General features: G+C 41.1%; 1 protein-coding gene across 3 annotated transcripts in view; it reads left to right on the plus strand.

Moving 5' to 3' along the window:
• The window catches only part of LOC137993313 (E3 ubiquitin-protein ligase UBR4-like), a 120,931-nt gene that overhangs the window by 95,448 nt on the left and 857 nt on the right, over positions 1-24,626 (plus strand). For all 3 annotated transcript variants that reach the window (XM_068839073.1, XM_068839074.1, XM_068839075.1), the window contains exons 74-107: positions 696-736; positions 833-974; positions 2,264-2,345; positions 3,367-3,463; positions 3,681-3,757; positions 4,422-4,476; positions 4,833-4,899; positions 5,094-5,188; positions 5,495-5,553; positions 6,874-6,917; positions 6,997-7,077; positions 7,339-7,372; positions 7,548-7,601; positions 7,697-7,778; positions 8,627-8,711; positions 9,051-9,119; positions 9,573-9,749; positions 10,516-10,634; positions 10,776-10,848; positions 11,752-11,855; positions 12,471-12,582; positions 13,623-13,751; positions 14,297-14,386; positions 14,943-15,068; positions 16,406-16,477; positions 17,894-17,955; positions 18,095-18,185; positions 18,845-18,879; positions 19,684-19,878; positions 21,029-21,113; positions 21,384-21,523; positions 22,601-22,691; positions 22,795-22,887; positions 23,867-23,933. In XM_068839073.1, coding sequence (XP_068695174.1) covers positions 696-736; positions 833-974; positions 2,264-2,345; positions 3,367-3,463; positions 3,681-3,757; positions 4,422-4,476; positions 4,833-4,899; positions 5,094-5,188; positions 5,495-5,553; positions 6,874-6,917; positions 6,997-7,077; positions 7,339-7,372; positions 7,548-7,601; positions 7,697-7,778; positions 8,627-8,711; positions 9,051-9,119; positions 9,573-9,749; positions 10,516-10,634; positions 10,776-10,848; positions 11,752-11,855; positions 12,471-12,582; positions 13,623-13,751; positions 14,297-14,386; positions 14,943-15,068; positions 16,406-16,477; positions 17,894-17,955; positions 18,095-18,185; positions 18,845-18,879; positions 19,684-19,878; positions 21,029-21,113; positions 21,384-21,523; positions 22,601-22,691; positions 22,795-22,887; positions 23,867-23,933 — 3,025 coding nt within the window. The remainder of the gene's footprint in view (positions 1-695; positions 737-832; positions 975-2,263; positions 2,346-3,366; positions 3,464-3,680; positions 3,758-4,421; positions 4,477-4,832; positions 4,900-5,093; positions 5,189-5,494; positions 5,554-6,873; positions 6,918-6,996; positions 7,078-7,338; positions 7,373-7,547; positions 7,602-7,696; positions 7,779-8,626; positions 8,712-9,050; positions 9,120-9,572; positions 9,750-10,515; positions 10,635-10,775; positions 10,849-11,751; positions 11,856-12,470; positions 12,583-13,622; positions 13,752-14,296; positions 14,387-14,942; positions 15,069-16,405; positions 16,478-17,893; positions 17,956-18,094; positions 18,186-18,844; positions 18,880-19,683; positions 19,879-21,028; positions 21,114-21,383; positions 21,524-22,600; positions 22,692-22,794; positions 22,888-23,866; positions 23,934-24,626) is intronic.

Consider the following 24,626-nt stretch of genomic DNA (forward strand, 5'->3'; position numbering starts at 1 on the left):
CGAGTTCATATTTTGAAATGATGTTCTCTTGACAGTGTTATAGGTCAAGGCCAGACACCGTTTTTTGTGAGGAAGACTGTACTCCATTTTAGACAACAACAAAAAAACTGTACCCATTAAAAAATGGATCGAACCAATATTTTAAACGGTAAAAATGATGGCCGGCTTAGTGCCGTGTTGGCATACTGTTTACGCTGATGATTTGCAGAGTCAGGACCAGATTGTTATTTCGTTTATCGGCTTCTTTCCTTGTATCTCGCTTGGAAGTACTCGAAAACCACATTCGAAGGAAAGAATGTCTTGAACAGCTTTTTCACATCCGAAAATGGTCCCAAAACCAGAAAAGTTTGGGTTCGGAGGAAGTTCATGAGAACATTGTATAGCTGGTTTAGTCAAGGCAAAATGTATGACCAACTTTTTCTTTGGTGTAAATGGGCTTATCTTTGATCTCCCAGACAATTTGCCTGGCGCAATCCAATGTCCTATTCTAAAAAGAGGACAGCTACGTTTGTTTTGTTTGTTTTAAAATCTTTGGTTGAAAGTAACTGTTTTGTGTTTTAAGGCCCATCATGCCAACGAAACATGCCGTAGGTGGACATATCAATTTATATTGCTATGATTACACTAATTGTAGGGCAGCTAAGTTCGTTGTCTTTTTGCTTAGTTTTTCCTAAAGCTTTGTGTTTTTTTTTTAGATACCCAGTCGACAGCAGCACTTGCTGGACTTGCTGACCAGGTTAGTGATTTTATTTTCAAAAACGAAAGACGAGTTTGGCTCTACCAGAAAAAAAAGTGGGTTGTCAACTATATATCTGCGACTATTTTTACACAGCTATCTGGAGGAAGTGCGTAGTGCAGGAGAGAATGCCGCCGAGTTCTTTCAGTTGTACCAGCGCCTTACTCAGCCAACTTACTGGAAGTTTTACCTTGCTCTGCAGGGAGCATTGTTGCAAATCGGACAACTAGTGACCAAGGTACGTTAAAATGAGATTTTTAATATCTCTCAAGCAATATCAATGGTTTTATTGAGTGTCACATGTTTGAGTTTATCTCAAAGGCCTCACTTAGGGCGCGTTCTTTTGGTACGATTCCGGAAGAGGAATACGCGGATTAGACAGTATTGGTGTTCCTTTGGGCCCTATTCCGTTTTCGGAATGAGTGGAATACCGTTCATTCTGCTCCCGATTGCAGAATGAACGTAATGACCGCCAAAAAAAACTGGTACTTATGGCCACATTTCAACATTTCATGTTCCAAACTTTAGGGAACCTTTTTCAGTTGCCATGCCAACGCAACTGGCGCATGCGCAGATACAATAGTTCCCAGATCACTCCGCCAAAAATATTCCGTTTTCATAATTTGCGTTCTTTTGCAAATTGATATTCCGTGTATTCTGTAATTCCTAATCCGGAATGAGAATAGCCAAGATACTCCCAAAAAGATTACACCCTTAAAGTGCTACTACGATCAAAAAATCAATTTTCATTTTTCTTTAGATTTCAAAACTATGTTAACTAAACTGTAAGTGACCCAAGTTTTAAACCTTGACTTCCAAAAAGACACCTGTTTATTTTAACTGGAATTTTCCTATTTAATGGTCCGCCATTACAAACTTTAAAGTCTTGAGAGGGCTTGATCGAGGAGAAAATGACCTCAAAGACTCATTAGTTTAAGAATGCAATGCGTGTGTACGCGGCTGAATTAATCCGCAGCACGGGAGTTTCGGGCTTTCTGACTTTTAAACTCGTGTTTTGCATATATAACAAGCTGCGTTTTCACGCTGAAATTTTAAGCTAGTTAGTCATGACGTCACTTTTCCCTAGATCCAACCCTCTGAGGTCCAATCGGTCAGTTTTGAACGTGAGTAATGGTGGACCATGAAATCCAAAACTTACTCGCAAAGTAAACAGGCTTTTTGATAAGAATCAAAGCTCCGGTCTTCGAAGCATGAATACCAGTGGAAATAAAAATGCACTGTTTACAGTGTAATTAAAAGCACTTAGCTTACTAATCAATGTATGCATGAATTCGCTTTGCATTATTAAAAATTGAAATTAAAAGACGGAGTAAAAAAAAAAGCACGCAGCTCGACTGACACCGAACGGACTACTCAGCTAGCTGTCTAGATTTGACCCCTGTGCAACCTCATGTAAATTCTACTTCCTTACCACTGAACCAGATCTCATCCATGTGAATGTGCTGAGATCATGGAAACTTTCTTCTGATATATTTGCAATGGAAATGTGTCCGCATTTCTTGGCAGGAAATTGAGCATCTGACTTACCTGGAGCAGTACACCTTGAGTTCGGATCTGTCCCAAGGATATGCTTTGAAGATGTTGGCTGGTAAGTTAAGGCACAAACCATTAATTTGTGGTTAATTAGGGTCTGTTGTCCCAACAGAAGGCAGTAATGCTCAGAACTCTACTGAGCATGGCTCTACTGTTCCTTATGCTCGCGTTACTGTTGCATCCTTAGCAATCACACACTGTACAGATTTGTTTGCAGGGTTGAGTTTTTGAAAATTGTTTCATGTGAAAGACAAACAGTGAGGACTTGGTCAAATTTTTTAGACTCGCTGTTTGATCCAGTCTGTTTTCAAAAAAGGTTTCAACTCTTTTTGCAAGTCATGTTATTTCTTTTCTTTTTTTTTTTCCAGCCAGTTCACAGTTGAAGTATATGTACAGTTAAATATGTATAAAAAACTAAATACCGGTAATTTATTTGACAGCTTCGCCCATGTGCTTTCGATCAAAGTCGATGAAGATAATTATTGAAAAGAACACAACAGTTCTTTAAGAATCCCAACTGGCGAGGAGCATTCGACCTGTAAAGGGGCCCACTTAGGACAGAAAAGACTCTGACCAGGGTGGGAATAGACCTTATTGAAGTTGAGCCTGCAGGCACTTTTTTTTGTTTAAACCTACATGCAATAGAGGCTTCAGGGTCAATTCGATGCAAAATGACCCCTTAGCCTCGTTTATATGGCAAAACCGCTGATAACTCCGATAAGAGCTATTGACCCTACGAGCTCAGGTGGGATCAGGGCAACCTCGTTGCCAGGGTCTCTCCTCTCTGCCTCCCGCTTTTCTGTTTTTCTGCCCCCCCCCTCCTCCCTTTTCTGTCTCTGCGAAAGAGGTTGGGATCAGGTCGGGTTTCATTTAATTCAAGGCAACGGACATGAAAAAAAAAAAACAACAACAACAACAAAGGGAGCTACGTTTTTTTTTTCTAAAACATTTGCCCGCGTGTAGCACTTTCATTTCAACAGAATTAATTATCAGAGTGTAACTTGAACTGCAGCCGGGAAGTTGAACAGCGACAACTCTGACCTCTCTTAACGCCCGAGTCATTTTTACTTTTACAGAATTGATGTCTTCCTTTCTGGAGCACGAAGGCATAAAACAGAAGTTCAAAGGAAGGCTTGTAGCTACTGTGCTTAACGGTTACTTGTCATTGAGAAGGTGACTTGTTTTATTTTAAGCTATTTAAAATATCTTCAGGCAGTTTTTTACTCAAGGGGGTCAAACGAAGTGGAATATCCTGACAAGGTTTTTTTGTTTTCCTGGTTTTATGCCAACTGAGATTGTTGCAGGTTCTTCTACCATTGATTAGGCCTCAATTCCTCACATCTGGTTTAGTCGAGAGAAAATGTTAATGGTGGGTTTATTTCACGATTAGATTGGTAGTTCAGCGGACAAAATTGATTGACGAGACGCAGGAAATTCTTTTAGAACTTCTGGAGGAAATGACTACCGGTATGTCTTAAGATATGTTTATTGACTATTTTCTCAGGCCTGTATTGCAATTTGGTTTTGAGGGGTTCCTTACATAAAAACAATACAAGTTATTTACTCATGGGACTGTATCATGATTCAGTGAACTGGATATATATTTTCTATCTCATGTAATAGTGTGCGGCTTGCCAAAGGGAAGTCAAGTCCTGTTGAACGGGGTGACCCAGAATGGCTGACCTTCCGGCAACACCCCGTGCTGTACACTCTGGGGAGTGACGCTGTTTGGCTATCCAGCACGAAAGTCTACTAATATCCCACAAAACTGATACTGCGTTATAATACATGCATGCCATTATTGTTTTTAAAATTATTAGCAACGAGATAACAGTCAAAATACTTATTGTAGCTGTGGGATACCTTCGTTACTGAACAAATACCAGAAAAGGGTGCAAAACGATTCTCTCCAAAATATTCAGTTACTTTCAAATGCCTCATCGATGGCGAAATGGGAATCGAACGCACTTCACTTACCCTTGATTACTGGTAGTTTTATCATGTTTGTTATTTTACAATGTTTTCAACCCTCCGTACTAAGGAAGTTTACGCGCAGCCGTGTTAAAGCTGGTATGGATCTACCTGCGATGGTTGTGTTTTAGGTTAATCGATCTTTTTGTTGTATGTGTAGGTACCGAGACAGAAACAAAGGCATTCATGGCTATTTGTGTGGAAACGCTCAAGAGGTTTGCTTTAGAAACTACTAGTTTATTTTTTTCTGAGAAGATTCTCAAACAAATGATCAGCAGCTTAGTCAGTTTCTTCTGAGGGCGTTTGGAACGGTACACGAAGACGCCAGGACGGAAACGTACAAACTCATGAAACTTTGCCAAGGCTGCAACGATCTTCACGAGGTTTCACTTTCGCATGTGACTGCTGACTGAAAGAGAGCAAAGCTCGGAGAAGTGAAGCCTGTTTGTTGTTGTTATCTGTGCTAAATTGTCATTTGACAAAGTGAAAAAACGGTGCAAAAGCCAGAAAAATGCACAAAATCAATTATTACGATCGAAATGCATCCTATTCTCCAATGCTTTTGTTTCAGGTATGGGTTGGATGACCTTAGGACTCCTGTTTTCATCTTTGAGCGTCTTTGCAACCTAATTTTCCCGGTAGGTGACTTAAATGATTGTGCCCAACCGAATTATTTATCGCCGGGACCCAGTGTCTGTTAAACACTACCTTTTCCTGCAAGTCCGGTGCCTTTAGGCTGTAGGAAGCCCGCGGAAATGTTTCTTTTTTTTCCCTGAAATCAAACTGGCATTTGTTTCCTCTCTCTCACATCTTTTATCTCTAAATTGTACAGGAGGAAAATGATGTTGGCGAGTTTTTCCTCACTCTGGAGAAAGACCCTCAACAGGAAGACTTTCTGCAAGGACGTATGCAAGGAAATCCTTATAGGTTAGTTACAAAATAGAAGAAATCCATCGCCGCTTGTTTTCCAGTAGCACTGCGCTTTTGTCTTCACAGTGCCTTGTCTCGTTTTATACGTGCTAGCTGTGCTTTAGCAATCCCTCATTGTTGAAGTAGTTAAGTTTACGAACCAGGAAACTTGTTGAAGTTACAAACGCCTGGGAAGTCGCAGTTAGTTTTTCTTTTCCTCGTGATTGACTCAGTGTGATTCGCGAGTTTCACCAGGCGCATGTCTGAACAGGAAAGGAAGCGTTTTCTTATGAGGTGGGCTGTTTTAATTTTTTCTTGTTTTAGTTGCAATGAGCCTGGGTTAGGTCCTCTTATGAGAGATGTGAAGAACAAGATTTGTACCGGTAAGAGAAAAATTGCCTTTTTAAGTCCTTTCTCTTTGTTTTCTCCATGTGACTGGACGACAGTTGACTCACTTTCCAATCGTTTTAACAGGATTCTTAGTCAACGGCTAACCCAATCTCTATATCAGTAAACAAAACAAACAATACGGGCTACAGGGCCGTAGCTATGGTGTTAACCGCTAACCGGTTGCCCCAGTTGCTTGAGCCTCAGACTATTTTGCGGGAGGTCGCGGGATCAAAACTCGGGCCGGGCCAACACTCAGGGTCTTTAAATAACTGGGGAGAAAGTGCTACCTTAATTTGTAATGACATTTTCAAACGCTTTGACTTTCCAGTCTTCTCAGATAAGGAAGATAAACCGTAGGCTTCGTCTCAGAACCCTTCAATGTTCATAACCCTATGGGACATCCTATGGGTGTCATGGTGGCTTAGTGGTTATCTATCGGGCCTCCCACCACTGCTAGCCGGGTTCAACTCTTGCCCCGTTTTGCATGTGGGCTGAGGTTCAGTCGATCTCAACCTGACTCGAGGGTTTTTCTCCGGGTACTCCGGTTTTCCTCCCTCATCAAAATCGACTCACAGCTAATTAACATCTAGCTGTGGTGCTGTGCTCCGACATCAAACATGGACTGTATAGCGGCAGCCAGACGCGCCTTTGTATGCTTTCAGCCGGATATCGTTAGCTGCGCCCTTCATTCAGTCCTCGACTGCAAGTAAGGGTGATTAGCACTGCCAATTATTATTGTTATTATTATTATTATTATTATTATTATTATTGTTATTGTTATTGTTATTGTTATTATTATTATTATTATTATTATTATTATTATTATTATTATTATTATTATTATTATTATTATTATAATAATGGATTTTGCGGTGGTATGGTGTGTCCTCTGTCGGATAGCTATCTAGTTGAACTCCTATTATAGTATATTCGGATTTAGAACTACCTAATCAAAACTTCTCAGTCAACCTAACCTGACGATGGGTGACAAGAACCTATCACAGTGGTGTAGTGGAAGAGGATTGGACTAAATTTAAAGTGCGTGCAATTAGTTCCAATCCGACGCAGGCGAGGAACGCGGTAAATTGCACTAGCTGGAGTCGAGTCTAGCCCGAAACAACATTTAACTTTTCGGAATGCGTGTTTTTTATATCCTCTTTTTTTTAGCTCTGGGAACTTTGTTCCAGTTAATTACCCCGGTAGCTCTAGTTATCGTTTGACTATGTTCTGGCCTTAACTGGATACCCTGTAAACAAAAGTTAGAAGAATGTTCCTTAACTATAGACAAACATGCACGTATGGTTTTTCTTTAGATTGTGAATTGGTTGCTTTGCTGGAGGATGACAGTGGAATGGAGGTAACTAAAACTCATAATTTTTGCTTTGAATTATTACTCTGCCGAGTAGGGACTAATAAATTTCTTCTTGCCTTGCAAGTTGCTGGTTAACAGCAAAATCATCAGCCTGGACCTGCCAGTCAAGGATGTTTACAAGAAGATTTGGTGTCCAGAGGGAGAGGTGCGTTGTTGTTAACTCGTTTGAACTCCCTTTTGAAAAGGTTCTCTTCCCAGATTACTTGGGGTATTGATTTGTGTAATAGCCTCAATCAGTCATGTTTTACAGCTGTACATAGGTCTGCAAAAGGTAGCAATATCTCAGCATACTAATTATCACTTCAAGTTTCGTTTGGCTCTGATGGAGTATTTTTCTTACGTATTAATTTACTTTCTCCCTTTATGGCTTCACTTTGACGGTTTATATATTTTTTGGATGTTATAGGGAGAACCGATGAGGATAATCTACAGGATGAGAGGTAAAGCCATGCGTTTGTCAAGTGTACTGAAAATAAATAGTGCAAAGCTAATTCTTTGGTTGCACATTTCTGTGCAAGAGCGATCCCTGCCTTAATTTTAAGACAACAGTCTTATTTTTCGCATGCTGCATTCTGGTTGTGTGTTCCATGTTTTATCTCTTGGTATTTCTTTCAGGTTTGTTAGGAGACGCGACTGAAGAGTTTGTGGAGAATCTTGATACTCAACAAGGTAAGTCCTGAAACGTCATATTTGAAGGCAGACCAGCAATGCATTCCGTTACTGACATTTTCCCTATTTGATTTGTCTCTTGTTTGCTCTTAAAGAGGAAGAATTAGACGACGAAGAGGTGTACAAAATGGCCTCCATCATGTCAAGTTCTGGGGGATTAGAAGCCATGCTCAGCAGGTCAGCTCATTGTTTTCAGCCAGAAAAAGCGGAACCCACGAGTCGTCATAGGCTCATTCCTCCGCTGGATCGTGTTGTGAGATATTTGCGGGTTTTTTCGCGCGGAAGGATGGGGGAGGGAGAAGGGGTTGAGAAAGCAGGGACCCAGGTTTTTCAGTTGGAAGGTGCAATCAGAGAAAGCAAAGTTGAGCGGAAAAGATCGACCATTCCCCCACCTGACTCCACCCCACTTCCCTAACAGGCTCACAGGCCTTTGCATTGGTTGGCAGCCATTCGTCAATGATCAATTCATTAAGTACGATTATCTATTAAGTGTAGTCGTGAGAGTGTTTGTTGGTGCCTATTGGCAAACACCCCTACAACTTGAGCAAAAGTCATATTTATTGGGCCAAGTTCTCAGTCCTCGTAGTTTGTTAAAGCTGAACGATTAACTACTCAGCGAAGGTTTTAGTTGATAATATCTGGTTCAACGGAAACAGTGCAAGCGTCGAAAACGACAGTAATTCAACCGCAACGAGAAATGGCCAAACGGAGGCAAAAATACCGAATTTTGCTCCATCTACTCGGGTAAAACCAATCGTGATCACGTGACGTGGTAACACTACGCCAGTCAGCCAACAGAATTTTGTAACTAACAAAAGCCTCAGGAAATGTTATTTAACAACAGTCTCAAGGCTACACTCAGGCAGGCGATCTTTTTCCTTCAAGTGGTATAATTTCCCGTCCCTGACGGGCACACAAGATTACATGACAAGCTCAAGTAACATTACCAAATGATGCTTTTTATTGAACGCCTCGCAAACAATTGAACATAGCACCAATGAAATGCATCTTTGTTTTTCTTAAAGATTGAGTGGCATTAAAGACCTCGTACGTGGCAAGCAGTTGGTTTCAGTTATTTTAAAGCTAATGGGATACTGTGTGAAGCTTAAGGTAAGTTGTCTTTCTTAACTTTTGTAGAGGTTTCGTTTCAGACTACTTGACATAACCTTAAACAGAAAAATGACGACCACAATAAAAGGAACGTGAAGGTTCTTTGAAATTTCATACGTTCGTAGCTGTTAAGCTTTTGTTGGTATTTCCTTTTCCAGTCATTTCAACTTTTCCATCGTCAGGGAACATGAATGGTTAGACTAGGAGATCGTTCATAGCATGTAGTCTTGAACATAACAATGAACCTTGCAAACGGAAGGAAGTCGAGATAGCATTGGAACTGTCACGTGAAAGTGCCATCCTAATTTTGGTCAATATTCTGTTCTTGATCGTTTACAGGTCAATAGGCATTATCTTTGTCTACCAACTCTAAACACACTCAATGTCCTTCTTGGAACCTTAAACCAGGTATGTGGCAACTTGGTGTTTTCTGTTTAGCAGGTCGTAATTCAACTATCATCTTTGGACAGAATATCGCTTCCTTCAAAAACAAAGCCATATCGACCTCGGATTTAAACAAGTGGTCGCTTCACGCTCCGTTTTTCGAATTCATTCAAACACGACTGATAATACAAGAAGGCGGTCAACAAACAGCAGCACAGACAAAGAAACCTCAAGGATATTTCCTTGGCAAAAAAAGAGATTAAGGATTTTAAAACAAGAACGACAGATAACATCTTGTAACTTATTTCGGAATTACGGACACCTTACCGTTAGGGGCTTTTCATTGCGCAAATTGTCGTAGAGCGTGGTATGCATCCACGAAGTGGTTTGCCTAAGGTATCACGCCTTTTATAATGCGTCTTGGTGCTTAAGGAATATAAAAGATTCTTTCATGAAAACATGTTATCTTCTATCTAGGCTCTGCAACTGGAGGCTGATTCAGGCGGTGGGGCAAGTATTGCAGAAGATGTGCTGGGAATCATGGAGACAGTGCTGCAAGAGGCCACAAGTACACCCTCCCCAGCTATGCCCGTACAACAGGGAGACGGTTCTCAGTTGGATATGCTTTTGGACAGAATAACAAGTCCTTATGTGGTACAGTTGTCTTTTTTGTGTCTCTTGTTGTTGCTGATGGTAATGACGATGATGATGATGATGATGATGATGATGATGACGATGATGATGATGATGATGACGATTAATGTCGTTGATGGTAATAGCAGTTGGTTACTGTATGCATTTTGGTGGTGTTGATGACGAGGAAGGGGATAATGATGATAAAGACCAAGTGAATGAAGTAAATGTGTTTGAACTGTGGGCTGTAGGAGAAGGAGTGAAGTGATCCTCTCACTTATCTGAACAATTTAAGCAATTGTTTCTTATAGACACCAGAAAATTTCAGATGGCTTCAACGGGATTCGAACCCATGACCTCTGCGATGCCGATGCAGTGCTCTGCCAACCGAGCTATGGAGCCACTCAGTTGGGAGCGATTAACTGTGTTCCTGTGAATAGCCTGCGAACGCACATGTATTTCCGGCGGTCGGGGGAGAGAAACGATCGCCGGAAATACGTCTGCGTTTGCAGGCTATCCTGTGAAGGACTCGATGAATGAAAGAAATGTATGTATTTATAGTACGCACAGGTTATAAACGAAATATTGAATTGATCCTTTGCTCTTTAGTTTTTTTTTTCCAATGATAATGACTGTCGATTCCGAAGACGAAGATTTGTTAGCCTTCGTCTTGAATCTTGCAATATCTCAGATGGAAGTTCGCCTCTTGGAGTAACATCCGTTTGTGTTGCTTTTGTAACATACTGAACTGCGAATTGCCTGATATCCTTTTTCTCTGATGTTGTAGAGAACTCACAGTAGTGTGCTTCAAGCTATGATGCGTATCATCCCGTTTCTAACGTTTGGAGATGAAGGAAACATGAGAACTTTAGTCAACCACTTTCTGCCTTACCTGGATTTTGAAAAGTAAGCCTGTTCATTTTATTTATTTATTTTTTATTATCACAAACACCTTGCAGAACCCGGAAATTGTCTAAAGGACCCTTATCTGCTCTCTAAGAGAGACTTAAAAATACTAACTTCTGGTATTCTTGTTGTGTGTGGTAGGTTTGATCGTGAGCGGTCAAGTGATGAGGTGCTGTTTTTTGATTGCTTCTGTAGTATAGCAAGCAAAATCGAGGTGAGTTCCTTCAACTGATGATACATCTCCTTTGAGGCCAAAGTGTCTCGACGCACATGTGTTTTCGTTATCTCGACCATCCCTGTTAAGACGTAATTACTTTGACCAGACTGGAGAAGAAATAAATGCCTTTTAGTCCGAATTGGCTTGTGAGCAAGATATTCCTTCCGGGGATCGCAAGAGTTTGAGAACTGCGAGATACAATACGTGACGCCGGCGAACGTCGAAGTCGACACGTCTCGCTTGGAATTACTCTTGATTCCAATCGCTTACGATCTCCCAGGTAGTTCACAGGCTAAAGCACAATTTGCACCAGAAGAAAATTGCAAGGCAAGGCTAATTTAACATAGCGTCTTCGGTCTTCTTGAGAACTTGAGCTATCGTACCAGATTAGGGAGAAAATGATGAAGAAAGGCGAAAACTGTTTTACCGTAGTCACACTATGATGGCATTCATTCAGACGACTCGCTTAGAATGGGTGAGCGGTCTTAAAACCGTGAACGAGTTCGGAATGAACGAGCAGTTTTAACCATGCGTTGGATGATCAAAATTTGCCGCCAAGAATTAAATTGGCAAGTTAACTGAGGCAGTTTTTGGCGGTGAGCACTTGCCTAGCCTGCCAATGCGGACATATTTCCGGCGGTCGTTCCGCCGGAAATACGTCTGTGTTCGCAGGTAGCCCTTGCCTTACCTATATTGAAAACTACTCCCAAAAACGCATTTTAGTGCGGATTAAAATCGTTTTTGAGGTACTGGATTTTAAGTACATATATGTATGCTGTATGTATGCTATATGTTTGCTATATTGGGTACTAATGCTGTAGGCATCTTTTTCTTTGTTTTCTTTACATTGTTTCTTTACTTAGACCCTTCTTTCATCTGTTTTGTTGTTTAAATTCACAGAACAACCACAACGGATTTAAGTTGAAAGAACTGATTATCGAGAATGGAATCGTAGCCAAAGCATTGAAGTATCTGGAGAAACAAACGCCTCAAAAGCCTTTCAGGTATGCTTTGTTATTGCTGCCTTTCATTAACTGATTTATAGCAAGAAAAGGTGAGGTAAGAAAGCCGACCGCAGTGCCTGCCCCATGATAATTATTTCATTTTTTTTTTTTAGATTCCACTTATGCTGCGAATGCTTTTTTTTGTTTGTTGTTCCCATAATCGCGCTGTCCACTTTGGCGCTAACATACCAATAACGTGTCGTCTTTGAAATAACCACTCATTGTGACACACAACTAATGACAGTTATCAAATAATTGGTTGAATATGGGGGATTCGCTTGCTATCTCAAGTTCTTTTGTTTACAGACATCAGTTAATTGAATTGGCGCAAGAACAAAAGATCCCATTCAAGTCGTAGGAAGGAGGGGATATTTGTTTCCTCGGATAAAAGACGCTGTAGACTGTAGGGAATTAAAACTAGAAAGCTTTGACACCTCTATTCACCAGAAATCCATAGCTTTCTAGAAATATTTGTTTCTTTGAAACCCAGAGACCAGTGGACGATTGGGTGTCAAGTGGCCACATTGTCTTACCCACCTTTGAATATCGGTGCCGTCAGAGGGTTTCTCAAGACTACTGCATTTTAAAGAGAGTTGTTTTTTTTATGTTTTGTAGTAAAGCCAACCTTCTTGAAGCTGACGTGTGGAAGGAATTTTTAGCCCGACCATCACTTCCTTATGTTTTGAGGCTCTTGACCGGCCTCTGCAAGGGACACGAAACTACGCAGGTATAACAAATACAGGCCGCGGCAATTTCTTGGTCACGCGTCATGTCTTCACGTAGTATGTAAACACTAGAAACTCACAAAATGAAACCTCAAATCATTGCCTAAAAAACGAAAGGAAGCACTCTAACGAGCATACATGTCCAATACACTTTGAAATTTGAAATTTGTTCGTACCTTGCACGTATCAAGAAATGGTCTCTTGTTCTGTTTCGAATTCCACAAAGAAAAAGCCTTTTGTTTCCGCCATTAATATGCCCCGAGATTCTACGATGATGCGGTAATTATTATCGGAAAATTTCCAGCGTGCTTAATTGGCTGCATCTGGGGAGTGGAGGGTGCAATTTGCTTGGTCAGTTGCTGTGTACTCAGGTGTACCCAAGGGATAAATGTAAGCTGGTCGCCTTGATCATGCGTTCTGTGCATTTTTTAACAACCGTGGATTGAATCAAGGTCGATATGCAGTGGGAAAAACCGAAAGAAGATAACGAAAGCAAATCAAAACAAGCCACAGCGTAACCCTCGAGAAAGGTTTTGTCGAGTCCCCATTTTTTTTCTTTTTTTTTGGTTTTGTCATGCTGAGTCTCATCTTTGCTGAAAACGTTACAATGAAGCGAAATAAATGGCGTCCTTTAATTTTGCTGAAAGGAATACAGCACTCTTTACTCTTTTGTAGACATGCATGCTGTATGTCCGACACGCAAGCGAATTTTAAACGTGGCCCGCCACCGGCATCCTACGTAATAAAAATGTCGTGTTAACGTGGTCGTGCAATTTTGAAAACTTTCAAAACGTCACTCGTGCCCATAAATCACTGTTTGTGATCACACTACGAGGAAAGTTAAGGCGACACTTTGTGACGTTTGTCATACAGAACATTCATTACATCGTTCTCCCGCCCTAGGACTCAGTTGCATGACAGGAGAAACAGGGTTCATTAGCTACTTTGTTAGTAAAGATGTTCGAGGAATTGCTCTCGAGTAAGGTTTAAGAGGCCGTTATACGCGTTAAACTTGAGGTGTGTTCTTTTTGTGCTTTGCTAGATTCTCGTGGGTAAGACTGCAGTTCCAGCAATTCATCGATTAGAGCAAGTGTCATCCGAGGAAAAGGTTGGCTCACTGGCAGAGAACCTCATGGAAGCACTTCGAGATCACCCCGATGTCGAGAAGAAGGTCGGTTTTGTACCATTTATACTGTTTGTGGATGTTTTGCCGCAACTAGAAGCTAATTAAAATTAGGATATGTGAACGTTGGACAAGCATTACAAATGATTTTAGCCTAGTTGTTTGATGTAGACGTGGCCTCCAGGGGCAACAATCTGCAGTCTTGGTCCAAAATAGTTGGAAAATACCATACATGGTCAGAAAGTACGAATGATAATGTATCTTTGTCCAGTAAGTTAGCGGACTTTTGTCTGACTGAACACCCCTCCCTTCCCCCTCCCCCTCAGCCAATGTTGCTGTTGATGGCCTTGATGTCAGGTGAGCTATTCAGGGCAAATCATGTGCGTGGCAGTTGGGGAGAAGATAGTGTGCTCACGGCTGCACAGAACGTGTTGGAAGGATCATTTCTTTATATCCTTAACCGATCCCCTCCGAACAAATACAGTTGCACTGCTCTGACTCTGGATTCAATAATTTGATGCGAGCTCATTAGGTGTCTTCAAATGATTTGTTCACATGCTCCAAAGCTCTGAATTTTTGTTTCGTTTGTTCAGGTTTCAGAGGTTCGTCGGTCAACACGACTTGAGAAAAAGAAACTTGCTATGGCCATGAGAGAAAAACAGCTGGGTGCTCTAGGAATGGAGGTATGCAGTTTTCGTCTTTTGGCAATGCCATAATATGCATAAATTACCTATTTTTTAATAAAATTTCATTTCTTTTCACCGAATATACAAATGCAGCGTGGACGGACAAAAAGGATCAGAGGAACCCAATGTCCTATTCCACCCCGTATTCATGTTTGTACAAATAAACACAACGGAGTTGAGAAACTCGACGGGCGAGTGAGCGGAGCCCCAGACGAGGTGTTGAACCAGAAACAACCCAACCAGTGACCAGAACGGAACTGGAACCCGGAAAGTGGTCTAACCACACACCTATGCTATTTTGTTATCTCTGAATTATGCGCTTGTTGATGGTGAATCTGTTGATTGTTGATTGACTTCCAATTTTTGATTCAAGCGTGTTCTTAAGCCAGAGACTCTTACTTTCAAAAGGTTCAAATCCAATTAACTTTACTTTGCTAACAGGTTGAACTTCTTACTACTTGTAGATGTATGTACTTCACGGGGCGTTGTTTTTATCGAGGCAACGTTATATTTTTATGCTGGGGGTTTCTGTAATTGTACATAAACTTTTCAGACCACTTCCGCCGGAAAAATTATCGCCAAACCTTCCAGCATGCTGCGCGAGATGGAAGAACTACACGAGGAGTCCGGGCTGGCCTGCTGCATTTGCCGCGAAGGATACAAATATCATCCACAAAAGGTATATGAGATTGTATTGGACTGTATTTTTTCGAAATCTGTCATTTAATTCAGTCTAAAGTTAGCTCAAAAATACCCCTGAGGAAGGTCCTCTTTCAAGCCATTGGCCTTTCCGATGTATATGTTGTAGTTAAAATTTTCCTTGGTTCAAAATATTTCACACCAGTTTGTTTTTTACTTTCCTTTGTCTTTTTGACATTATCATAATCTAAAACAAAGGATAGTAAAAAACAAACTAGTGTGAAAAATTTCTAGCCAAGAAGCTATTTTAACCACAACATATACACTGATTTCTCAAATTCTCTCCAGTCAATAGCCCTTTTCACGGTTAGTTTTTCTCATTTGCATAACAATGTAATCTAACGCAGATGCGAGGCAATTTCGGGTTAAAACTACAGAATAGCCCGAAATTGCCTCACACACATGCTAGATTACATTGTAATGCAAATGAGAAAAACTAACCGTGGAAAGTTCTATTGCTTTTGAACAATTGATGTCAGGTTTTTCAAGGAATTCTTAGATATTCCATGACTTGCTGCAAGCAAGGTGCAGAAGCGTTACCTTAGCTAAGCAAAGGCGTAATCACCCCGGCAATCTTAAAAACGAGGACAGCGTTGTTGCAAACATGAATGGATGTAATATTGCCAAACATCCTAGTTAGACACGAAGTAGCCATTAAATAGTGGGGCATTGAACCAAGAACGCCGGCTACGGCAGTGTTAAGGCCAACAGCTCAGGGACCAGTCGTAGAAAGCTTGATTAAATTGATCCTGAATTACGGGAAACTCGAGGTGCAGTCTGTTTTCTGATCAGAAAAAGTTGCCTCAAGAGTTTTACCCTCCAAAATTAACTAGACAAAATTACAAGGTCGAGGCTTTTGGACGGCAAAATTCAAACCAGAGTTCGCGGATTAGTGTTAATCGGCTTTTGAACGACTGTACTAGGCCCAGAACAATACGTTTATTGATTAGAGGGGGGAAAAGAATCGTGCTGCACTTGCGGCACGCAATTTTGTTCATTTGTTCTACTTCTTCAACAAAAACAAGGTGAAATGACCCAACCTGAGGTTATGTGGAGGACGTCAGCACCGGACGACACAAGGACACCATTCATTGTAATGTATTCTTCGAATGCTGATACACACTTTCCATGCGGACTAATTTGGAGTAATCGCGAAACAATGACGATGGAGTTCTATTGTAATATAACGTTCTCATAAACGACTTCTTCGTTCTTCATTAAGTCCCGGTCGGTTGCGGCCATTCTTACGCAGACTTGGTTATAGTCATCCAACTGATGTAAGTTGCATTAAACGTTCTCCTTGCTGCTTTCTTCCAGGTGCTTGGAATTTACACCTTCACCAAAAGGTGCATCTTAGAGGAATTTGAAAACAAACAGCGTAAAACACAGGTACTACTTCACGTCGTCCTCTGACGAGTTTTCTCCCATCCAGTTTCCTTTCAATCACGTCTTTCGTTGATTATCTCGATAGCACTTTCGAGAGCGAGTGCTAGTAGCTTTTATTGGGTTTCCAGAAACATGCGGACTGTTTGGTTTTTCGAATGAAAGAAATGAAGTACGGGTTATCGACAAAATGTAGTGGTGATCCTCGGACTTAACTGAACAATTTAAGCAATTGTCCCTTATTGACAGGGTCTATAAGAGCCCAACTGAGTGACTTCGTAGCTCAGTTGACAGAGCATTGCACCGGCATCGCAGACTGAGGTCATGGGTTCGAATCCCGTTGAAGCCGTCTGACTTTCTCTGGTGTCTGTATAAGTAACAATTGCTTAAATCGTCCAATTAATTGTTAGGATCACTTCTACATTTCGTTTGTTTTGTTTTTCGCTACCGTCAATCACGTTAGCGCCGCAATTAGCGAAAACCGACAAAGTCGACCGACAAATCAACCAATCTCAACACTGCATTTGACCCACAAATTCGTTCCACCATAGCTGATTTATTGCAATTGGAAATTTCAGAATCAGTATGTTTATGAAATGCGCCATAAGGATTCTTGTTGATTTGTGTCAATTTTTGTGGTCGTTTTCAATTTTTAAATGTTTAAAAGTACTTTTCTCTCCTGTTCACATCTCTTGACTCAAGTATCACACGCGGTTTCGAGCGTACGACATGGAAATTGCACCCATAATTATCCAAGTGTGGGTAGCGCCTCATTTTTAAATACGTAATTTCGGGACAAAATCTTTACTTTCTTCCCACGTATACCCGACTTCCTCTGCTTCTTGTCAATTAAAAATTTTAGACCAACTCTGGCTGTACCAATGTTGGGGGTCTTGGTTCTGCCTTTGTTAGGACATCTGAAAATGGTTAGACCTCACAGTCTTCTTGAGTTGGAACGGTAACCACAGGACCTTGTCTCGCAACACAACAGTGTTTTTGTAGCGCTGTGTGGTACGTTGCTAATCGCAGACTTTGAAAGTGTGGAAGTTGATGTGGTCTAGTATCCCATGTGTTTTTCATGGTACGGGGGGGGGGGGGGAAGGGGGCTGCGGGAGCTCTTAATTATTAGCTGTTAATATATATATCATGCAGGTGTTTTTTACACTTTCTGATTGGTAAATACTGAGGCAATAGCAAATTCTCTGCAGCACCGAGCAGTCAAAGACAAACAAAATGGTTTCCGGTTTTGTTAGTAAGGTCCGTAGTTGTTCTGCTTGTGTAGTATGAACTACAAAAGCCATTTTCAACCCCATTCTCGATGAAAGCAGGGACGAATTCGTAACTACGCCCTGCTCTAACATTTGATGGCTGATATACCCAAACTCTTGTTTAAATTGTCATCGCTTTTTCTTGCTCTGTTAGGGCTACTCTACTGTCAGTCATTTCAACATTGTTCACTATGACTGCCACATGGCGGCTGTCAGGTAAGCTTACCATATTTGACAAATGACTAGGTGCGGTGGATGTGTAGTGTGTGGGTGTGTTGTCTGTCTGCTTATTTTAAACGTATTATTTTTTGGAATATTTATGCTCATTAAATACCCTCATTTGATTCGTTATCAGACTGGCCCGAGGCCGTGACGAATGGGAAAGTGCCGCTCTCCAGAATGCGAACACAAAGTGTAATGGTTTGCTGCCGATCTGGGGTCCGCAGGTCAGTGAGCAGTTACGGCGTCATGTTAGAGTCTCGAGTGATTTTTTGCTCGTTAGGTTTTTCAATCCACCGAAATTCAAAACGTTTTTCTTGGGTAAAAATTATATCCTAATACTAGAAGATCATTTTTCCCGTTTTCCTCTAGATTTCCCTTTTATTGCGCCACACAAGTTGATTCAACAGAGCTGGTGGTCGTTTGTCCCACAAACGAGTAAGAGTGGGGCCTTTGGTTTTATCATCACAAACTGCTTTGCTTTATTGTTGTCAAATATTTATTGAGCCATGAACCATCGGAGGCTCTCACTGTCTTGATCGTGAGTCACATGACTGCAAGCCTCGTTAACTTTTGAAGGGTGTGTTTGCCGAAATAATGAATAGAAAACTGGCAGCGGAGTATGTTTAGCTTTGGTTTAATAACTGCGACCGTACTTAAGACCTCTCCTCGTGCCTTCCAATTCTTGTTTGGGTGCCAGAAAGATGACTGAAGATAGTGATGTGTCGAAAGGATGATGAGGTTTTGATGTCGACATAATCATGGTCTTCTGTTAAGTAGTTCATTCTCTCCCACCAATACGCAATATTGCATGGTGGTCGCAAGCCGATTCTTTGCTATTAAGTAACATCAACAGTCTTTTGATGCCTTCTTTTACACATTTCAGGTTTCCGAATCGGCGTTTGCGAGTTGTTTAGCAAGGTAATAAAACATTTGTATGTCTTGTGGTGGATTTATCTGTGTGCTTTCCTGAATGTTCTTAGTATGCAGGCGTACAGATGTAGCTTGCCCGGTATCTAATGAGGACTAGAATTCTACAAAAACCGGTATTTCTTTCTGTTCATTTTTGCAAAACAAACGCTTGTCGTTTTGCAGAAGTAGAATTCCCATGTACTTGGTAGCAGATCACGAGGCTTTAATATTCATTTCTAGGTTTTTAGCGAACATCTTTCCTGGATCACCTATTTGATTCCTTTGAAATAGAAACATGATGATTGAAGTCTCTCCTGTTTTTCCTTTTAATGCCTCGAGCGTTACCAATTTGGATTTATTTCTGTCAGATCGTTCCCAAGTTGCCGCTTTGTATAATAGTGGCAACTGACTGGCGACAAAACTTCCAAAACTGCTTCACACGGGAATTACAAATGTTAAACCAAAAAGACTGTTAACCATGTTTACTTTTTGGTACGTAACTGTCCTTTGGACTTCCTATCATTTCAAATTCCAGCAACTTTTTTTCTTAGGCGCTATCCATTCAACAAATTCATGCCGGTTTACCAGCAATCAGCTTGTCAGCTTGAGACCATGGAAACAAGAACTTCCTTAAATCGAAAGGGACCATTCAGTCCGACTGGTCGGTCCTGTCAAAAAGGACCACGCTCAAAAGTGGTCCCAAACCTTAGCGGACCCTTCCCTGATTTGACGTCCAACCGAAATCTTCGGAAATTTTAGCGGAGTGGAAGTCGCCTATGCTTTTAGTAATGTGCATGTCGATATTTGTTGCAGACACAACAGTTACATCCAGGAATGTACAGGTCATTTGGAACCCACTTACCATGCATCAATTCATGATCTGCGCCTGCTTTTACAGCGGTTTGCTTTTGAAAAATCCTTCAGTGAGGACACTGGTGGCGGCGGCCGAGATTCGAACATCAAATTTGTCCCTTACGCGATTCATATGATTCTCTATGTGTTAAACACGTAGGTACATCCGTTTTACTAACGTAGTAGTGTGGCTTAAGGAAAAAAAAGTACTACATGAAAGCTATCAGGAAAATTAGTTAGGGCCTAAGCGTGCAGGAAACTGTGTCCGAATGTTACTTCGAAGGTCATTTTGGAAATTATAAATTAACCTTGATGGCAAACGACAAAGGATAAATCTGAAGCGACAATGAGTCAATTGCAAGGGCTGTGAAAGGTTACTGACAAGAATTTTGTCCCTTCTCTCTTCTACCGAAAGTGTTCTGTTTTGGTTCGAGTGGCCTGGAAAATGAAGCGCATGCATTACCAGAAGCAGTTCCAAGCAATAGTCTGGGTATAAAATTTGTGACCTCGTTTCTGTCGAGGATTGAAAGCGGTCTTCTAATCCATTTTCCTTCAAACGTTTGACATCAATTCGCATTAGATAAAAGAATAAAGTGTTCGATTGAGGCCTTGAGAAGCTCTTGAAAACTTTATTCCTGGCTTTCACCGACCTACGATATCATTCAGTTCGCAGTAGGATCCACTCGCTCTAGATTCACACCGACACTCGAGTCTTCAAATTCTCTTCTCCTCTTATTTCGCAATTCCTGTCAATTAAGCCTTTTCTCACTGTACGTGAACCGCGCATCGTTCATTCCAGTGTTGTCTCGACCATATCGAGCATGCGAGTTTACAACGCATGACGCTAATATCCGTATTCCTACAGTTGGATTACGAATTTTACTCACTGACTGCTTGACGCAAAGGAAGTCAAAGGACAATGCTCATTGGTCAATCAAAAAAAAAAAAAAAATAGCGTGGATTGCATCAAAGAGTGCGAAGTTATAAAAACTTTTTGATGTAACATATCAAACACGAGGAGTGTTTTATTGGATATCCAAACACCGAGAAGCTACTTAAAAAACGAGGCCGAAGGCCAAGTTTTTTGACCGATTTCGAGGTGGTTGGATATCTGATGAAACTCTCTTTCGAGTGTTTGATATTGCTTCTCAAAGGAATCAGTATTTTAAGAGATATTTGGGATCAAAGGTGGCGAAATTTTATGCTAATTAAGACCACATATCCAAACTTCCTTCACAGTACATGTAGTGATTTCTTTTGTTTTAGCTTATGAATTATTAACGAGTTTGAGAAATTTTTTTTGCAGAACTCGTCAACTGAGCCGGGAGGAGAAGACTCTAAAATCCTTCCTGGACATGTCCGCAGACAAATGGGCGGAATCATCTTACGAGGTACCATGTGTAATGTGTTGTACGCAGTCTTCTGCAACAATGACCGAAAATATGTTACTTCATAAACACAAAGTTAAAAAGTGCTGTAAACATTCTTTTGATACTACCAGCCCGCCCGCTGGATTTTCTTTGAGCGAACATACGCTTTTGAGATACACAGTTCTTCAGTCCTATGTGCTGTGTTGTTTCCTCACTGCTTCGTGACCGAGGATCTCAGCACTGCATTAAGTTCCAAAGATTGATAGTAGAATATTCTTCCGTTTCTCTCAGGTTGATAGTCCGCTGTACTCGATAGTTCTTTCGCTGTTCGTCTATTCCTTGGAGCAATGGAACCAAGTCAAGATCACATTCCTAAAAAGGCTTATTATCACCGCGCATGCTCGTCACCTGTCTCCCACGGGCACTTCTAAGTATGGTTTAATTACATTATCCGTGAACGTAACTTTTTAAGGTGGGGTTTGGGTATTCGACAGCTTTTCAAAGTATCGGACATTGTTGTCTTCCCCTGTAAGTCCGATTGTCTTGGGAGCGACCCCTCAAAGATGCTTGGGTCCCCTATAAATGATTATACAGAAATGCTGTTTGCATTCTGGAGTTTAGAGAAAAAAAGAAAACTAAATGCATGGCGATGTGACTTCTTGATAGTTTGGAAGATTTTTTGCGCGTGATCGTCTTGTGTTTCTTCAGTCCATGGCTGCCTGAGATACCAAGTCTAAAATGAAAAAAAAAGGGGAAAATAGGCCAACAAAAGTACCGGACGTGAAATGGTGAACAACAGGACGAAACATCCCACCTCCGGCCTCAAGCGAAAACCCAGGGTGGGGGATATTAAGGGATGTCTTTTTTTTTTTTGCGGAGTTAGCATGGGGTGTGGCATGTGTCCTGGGAATATAATAGCTTTGGTAGAAGAAAGAAATGGCGCGAAACAAAGGTTAAAAAGACCGAGAAACAACACTGAGGCAAAATATTAGGACTAAAAATCAGTGGTGACTCTATTGAGTCAGACACGCTTAGAAAATGCTCAAGTCTCTTGTGATTCCAGTGGAGGAAAAGAGGCGTCTTGAAATTGTACGCACTCGCTAACTATTGAGTGATCTTTATTGGCTGGTTTACACACATGACGCAAAAATAGTACAAACGCCATAAGCAGTGTCAATAAGTTTGTTGATCATCGAGACCATCGAGACTAGGTAATATAAGCTAGGTAATTGCTTCTTAGTATGTTGCTTGTGTTTATGCTTTTGTCGCCACTGCAAACAAGCCCTAACAACAACATGCTTCTGTGCACTGGAGAAAAACACTCCCTCCTCGAAAATCAATCAGAGTTGATTTTCTCGTTCAATGCCGAATGAGTGGATAGTCTTGATGTTTTGAAAGGTGTTAAATTGGACCTGAGAACTTTTAGTAATACTCTCGTACCTATTAATTCCGAGTTGTATTCGCGAACGTGTGATTTCACGCTCAAATTTTGTGGTTTTTCTTTTCAGGATCTTGGACACGACTCCTCTTTCGTTCGCCGTTTATCGCCCCTACATGGTGCTTTTTGTGCTGATCGATAAACTTCATCATTTAATGAAGGTAAAGTACTCTACGTGCCGTGTGCTTAAGTACATGTGCTTTTTTGCTCGATTGCCTTTCAATCATGTAGCAGCTAATTCTTAATTAATTCCTTTGCCGACAGAAACATTTGGCCGCTGATGACAGTGGATGGCCGCAAGGAATGCTGGATCATATTCGAAATAGTGATGAAACGGTGTTGAAGGGCTGTGACAAGGTAATGTTTATATTGAAAGTGTTCACTCAAAGACTTATTGTCCTCTACAAAAACTTCAAACAATGCCGAGTAAGCGTAAGAGCCATTTCAATCTACCCTATTTTAGCCTCTTCAATTGTTTAAAGGATAATCTATTTGCAGCCTTTCATGTTAAACGTAATCAGTTACTTCTGATTTATTTGTGTAGGAAATCGTATTAACGTACTCGTGCATTTCGTGATTTATGGGCAGGAATGATGTTTTGAAAGTTCTTAAAATTGCACTAGCTGTGTTGTTAACTCAAAATTACTCCATCGCTTTGTTTTCTTGGCAACTTCCTAGTTGCACTCTATAACCTGTTTTTGCATTAGTCATTAGGGTGCTTAAGCACGCACGTTTTTGAGACGCGGACGGCAACCGGAAGAGAACATTTCGCGTGCCAGGACAGTGGTGTGTCCCAGAGCTTTATACTAATCATCTCTAATGGAGAAAGATACTGAGCAATATAAATTTCGTTATGTGAAGACAAGTTAAAAGGGAAAACAGCTCTCTTCCGGTAGCCGTTTAGCCTGCGTAGCAAGCGTTTCGGTTGGGTTTCACAGATGAGAACTTTTGACCGAGAAAAAAATGAAGGGAGGGGGAGAGGAGGGAAGGAAACGCTTAGCCGCAAGCCCCAACAATCCGAAGAACGCCTTTTTCATACTGTCACACCTCATTTTTGCTCGGTCAAAACATCGAAAAAACCGCAATATTCTTCTTCTGTACCCCACGGAAACGCTTGCTGTGCAGGCTAGTTGCCGTCCGCGTCTCAAAAACGCGCTTGCTAAAGCTCCCTATTGAACAGTCAGAAACGCGATATTCGAGTATTTGCTGCTCTTTCAACATTTTGACTCCATTTCCAACTCTTTATTTGAAACCTCCTTTGCCTTTCCCCAATTTCCACCCCTTCCCCAACACTATTCTTTTTCCCTGACAAGACTTTTAATATTTTGCTTTACAGATTTTGTCATTTTACCAAACTGATCTTTTGCCGTCTGAGTCAGTTGCCGAGTTGTTTGATGTGGCAGGTCGGTAGCATCATACTTGGTATATATGGACTGGTTACGAAACTCGGGAAACTTCAAAAGCGAGAACAGTGACATCGCGTGCTTCGTGCTAACTTGACCGTGCCTATGCATGCACAATCTTTTGCCCGCCGTCTAACTGAGTTTTAAATAAATTGGCCATTTTACAGTTGTTTGCTCAGCGACCTAGCCTATGAATGGCTGCGAGGCTGCCGGTGACCTTGTATTGATACAGCCCCCACTACTTTTATCATTTAAATTGTGTTTTTGTAATTCTAATTAGTCCGTATTAACATTACGAAAGCAAGGTTTGTATCAAAACAGGGTCACCGGCAGCCTCGCTTCCATTCTTAGGCCAGGTAACTTAGCTACAACTGTAAAATGGTCGATTAATCAAACAAAACCTTTGATTGGGTGTCTTTTAGAAAAAGGGTGTGCTTTGTGCGTGGTCGGGGCCAAAACGGCGAACAACAAACATTTGTCGATTTACATGACCGTCTCCGCATATTAACTATGGTCAGGAACCCATGACTAGGAGCGTACAACGTCATTGTATTTGTGGAACGGCGTTTTTACAAACTGAGTTATTTTTAGATGGATTTTCCAGCTAATAACAAGTCTTGCATGAGAAATTATTACCCATTGGATTGAGAATGATCGCTGGTGGAAGCCTAGCCTGCGAACAAACGCAGACGT

This window comes from Montipora foliosa, chromosome 2, assembly GCF_036669935.1.
Source record: "Montipora foliosa isolate CH-2021 chromosome 2, ASM3666993v2, whole genome shotgun sequence".
NCBI classification, from domain to species: domain Eukaryota; kingdom Metazoa; phylum Cnidaria; class Anthozoa; order Scleractinia; family Acroporidae; genus Montipora; species Montipora foliosa.